The sequence below is a fragment of the Coenobita brevimanus genome, chromosome 35, assembly GCF_032717465.1.
Source record: "Coenobita brevimanus isolate Jiangsu-jjx chromosome 35, ASM3271746v2, whole genome shotgun sequence".
Lineage (NCBI taxonomy): Eukaryota > Metazoa > Arthropoda > Malacostraca > Decapoda > Coenobitidae > Coenobita > Coenobita brevimanus.
The window spans coordinates 18829336-18833320 of record NC_136988.1 but is presented as its reverse complement, the minus strand read 5'-3'; the positions used below and the strand labels follow the sequence as shown (position 1 = coordinate 18833320).

At 38.3% G+C, this 3985-nt stretch overlaps 1 protein-coding gene across 1 annotated transcript in view; it reads left to right on the top strand.

The window, feature by feature from the left end:
- The first annotated feature begins 1437 nt into the window (after positions 1 to 1437).
- LOC145396168 (uncharacterized) overlaps positions 1438 to 3985 on the top strand; it is a 46795-nt gene continuing 44247 nt past the window's right edge. Inside the window, exon 1 of the mRNA XM_080269610.1 lies at positions 1438 to 2221. Within this exon, the coding sequence (XP_080125736.1) occupies positions 1438 to 2221 (784 nt within the window). The remainder of the gene's footprint in view (positions 2222 to 3985) is intronic.

Below are 3985 nucleotides of genomic sequence, written 5' to 3'. Positions count from 1 at the left end.
GAAAGAAATCCCTGAACGAAATCCTGAACAAAATCCCGAAAGAAATCCCTGAACGAAATCCCTGAACGAAATCCCTGAACGAAATCCCGAACAAAATCCCGAAAGAAATCCCTGAACAAAATCCTGAACAAAATCCTGAACAAAATCCTGAACAAAATCCCGAAAGAAATCCTGAACGAAATCCCGAACAAAATCCTGAACAAAATCCCGAACGAAATCCCGAACGAAATCCCGAACGAAATCCCTGAACGAAATCCCTGAACAAAATCCTGAACAAAATCCTGAACGAAATCCCTGAACGAAATCCTCAGTGAAATCCTGAACGAAATCCCGATCGAAATTCAAAATGGCGCCCGTGTGGCAGGGAAAGGGTTAAGAGGAAAGAAATCACATACAGTAAAAAAAATAAATAAATAAAAAATAAAAATAAAAATACACTAATAATAAAATCAAAACAGAAAAATATATAGAAAATGAAAATAGTAAAATAAAAATAGTTTAAAAATAATATACCAAAAAATAAAATAAAATAAAGATATAAATAAAAATAATAAAAATAAAATAAGAATATGGTAACAAATAAAATAAAAAAAATAAATAGAGTAATAAAAAGCTAAATAATTAATAATAAAAATAAAGGAAGAAATTGAAAGGAAAAATGAAAACAGTAAAAATAAAAAATAATAATAACTAAAAATAAATGATAAAAAATATATATTAAAAAATTAAAGAAATAAAAAGGGAAGAAAAAAACGTCCGTATGGAAGAAAAAAAAGTTAATTGAAAAAGATTATTGAAAAATCAAAAAAAGGTGTAACTAAAAAAAAAAAAATATGGAGATTTTTTAACAGTTTTTCGAGTTGCCTTAACCCCTCCAATCCCACGAAAAAAAATATATATATAAAAAGCGGAAAATTTAAGTATATTTTTTGAACAGTGGAAATTTATATATATCTTTTTTGAACAGTGAAAATTTACATATATTTTTTTGAACAGTGAAAATTTACATATATTTTTCTGAACAGTGAAAATTTGAATACATATATCTTTTCTGAACAGTGAAAATATATATATCTCTTTTTTGAACAGTGACAATATTTATATATCTTTTTTGAACAGTGAAAATTTATATATATCTTTTTTGAACAGTGAAAATTTATATATATATTTTTTGAACAGTGAAAATTTATATATATATTTTTTGAACAGTGAAAATTTATATATATTTTCTAAAGTGAAAAAATATATATATACCTGTAGATCTTTTGAACAGTGAAAATCTATATATATATTTTTTTTTGAACGGTGAAAATTTATGTATATCTTTTTGAACAGTGAAAATTTGTATATATATTAAAACGAAAAATGATATCTTTTTAAACAGTGAAAAAAAAAATATATATGGACTCTAAGCTGGAGGAAGAGATTCACAGAAAGATGGATCAAACAATGCTAAGTGGCGGCGGCGGCGGTGGTGGCGGCGTGTCCAGCGGGGGGGTAGGCTCCCTGGGGGGGTCATCTCTGGCTACCTTGGCCCCCCTGGAACCCCCCAAGACCTCCCCTTACAACCTGGGGTCAGAATGGGGGGTGCTGGAGACGACTGACATAACCAGAGACTATGGTGGCCTATTTTCGTCTTCGCTTGTAGAGTATGGATTGCCGCCCATTCTCCCACGCACGCCCACGCCCCACGAGGTGTCCTACCCCGCCCACGAGCTCACCTACTCCGCCCACTACCCCACCCCCTTAGCGGAGTACCCAGCCCCCCTCACTCCGGAGAGCGACAAGCCTTCCTCAGACGGGAGTGGCTCACCTACTTCCTCCCCGCCCGTCTCCGTTCAGACCGCCCACCTATTCCCGCCCATAACCAGCTACACCGCCCACCTACCCCCACCCGCACCCACCTACATCCCCACCCACTCCTCCTCCACCTACAACACCACCCTGTCCCCACCCAACGACGAGCTATCCACCCCTTCCACCCACCTATCTGAAATCTCCCCCGCTGCTGTTCAACCCATCGGCTCCCTCCTCCCCCTCCACCACCACCACCACCACCACCCCACCGACATGGGATTCAGTGGGTTAGGTGGGGATGTCCTGGGCTCTCTAGGTTCCTTCGTGACCACTGATATCCCACGTACAGACCTCACCCACCACCACCACCACCACCATCAACCACAACAGCAGCAACAACAACAAGATGGGACGCAAGAGTCAGGTGAGAATGGGTCGATTTTTACCTGTTTGGTTTAATTACAGGTATGATGATGATGATTATTATTGTTACTATTATTATTATTTTACTACCACTACTACTACCACAACTGTTACCGTATCATTATTATTATTATTATTATTATTATTATTATTATTACCATCATGATAAAAAAAAAAAAAAATGCGTTACGGCTCTGACAGGTGCGACATTTTTATCCATCTATCTATCTATCTATCTATCTATGTATCTACCTGTCTACCTACCTACCTACCTATCTATCTATATCTATCTACCTACCTACCTACTAATCTATCTATGTACCTATTTATCTCTCTACCTATCTACCTATCTATTTATCTGTCTGTCTGTCTGTCTCTGTCTGTCTGTCTGTCTATCTATCTATCTATATATTTTTTTCATTCGTGGTATCTTGAAATAAATCCCTAGATATTGCAATGAATGTAATCCCCTGTTGCAATAAATCCCTTGATATTGCAATGAATGTAATCCTATGTTGCAATTAATCCCTGTATATTGCAATGAATGTAATCCCCTGTTGCAATAAATCCCTAGATATTGCAATCAATGTAATCCTATATTGCAATTAATCCCTAGATATTGCAATCAATGTAATCCTATGTTGCAATTAATCCCTGTATATTGCAATGAATGTAATCCCCCTGTTGCAATAAATCCCTAGATATTGCAATGAATGTAATCCTGTTGCATAAATCTCCAGATATTGCAATGAATGTAATCCTATGTCGCAATAAATCCCCAGACAGAAAATCATGACATCCATCCAACATTGCTAACAGCGCTAAAACGTGTCATGCAGGCTAAATACAGGAACCACAGGCGTTACGTAAAGGTCCTGGGTTCGCATCTTCGTCGGGTAAGGAAGCTCCCTAACACCTCTTCCTTAGCGATTTATTTTTGGGTATGGCTGGTTAATATCCTTTTGTATGTGGAGAGGATGGAGGGCGAGAGACTGACGAGAAGAGTGTATGTGAGTGAGGTGGACGGGGGGCGAGGGAGGGGGAGGCCAAGGATGAGATGGAGGGATGGAGTGAAGAGGTATAGGAGGGAGGGGGGAGTGAGTTAGGGGGAGGGCAGTTAAATGGTGGGTGACAGGGAGACTTGGAGGCGTTTTGTCTGCGGCCACCCTTTGCGGGACTAGGGCGTCGGGCTATAGATAGGTAGAGACGCTATTTATGCAAACTATGGCGATGTTGGAGGGATTTTTGCAACAAAGAAGAGTACAGGAAGGTGTACTAAGCAATATAAATCGCCTAGGAAACGGTGTTAAGGGGAGAATACGGGTGTTTATTTAGCGATGTTGGAGGGATTTATGTAACACAGAAGAGGACAGGAAGTATAAGCAAAATAAATCGCTAAGGAAATGGTGTTAAGGGGGGAATACGGGTGTTTATCTAGCGATGTTGGAGGGATTTATGTAACACAGAAGAGGACAGGAAGTATAAGCAAAATAAATCGCTATGGAAAAGGTGTTAAGGGGTGAATACGGGAGTTTATTTAGCCACGGAGAAGCGAGAAAGGGGACGGGATTTTTGCCCCCGCCCGTACATCGCTGCTAACTGCACTGTGATGTGGCATGCAGGCTAATTGTGTCCACTAACCACTATTTCCTTTCCTTTGGCGATTTAATTCAGTTAATAAGGTGGCTTTATTTATCTGATTAATCATTTATTTATTCACTTTATTTTATTTACTCTTATTTACTCTTATTATTTATTTATTTAA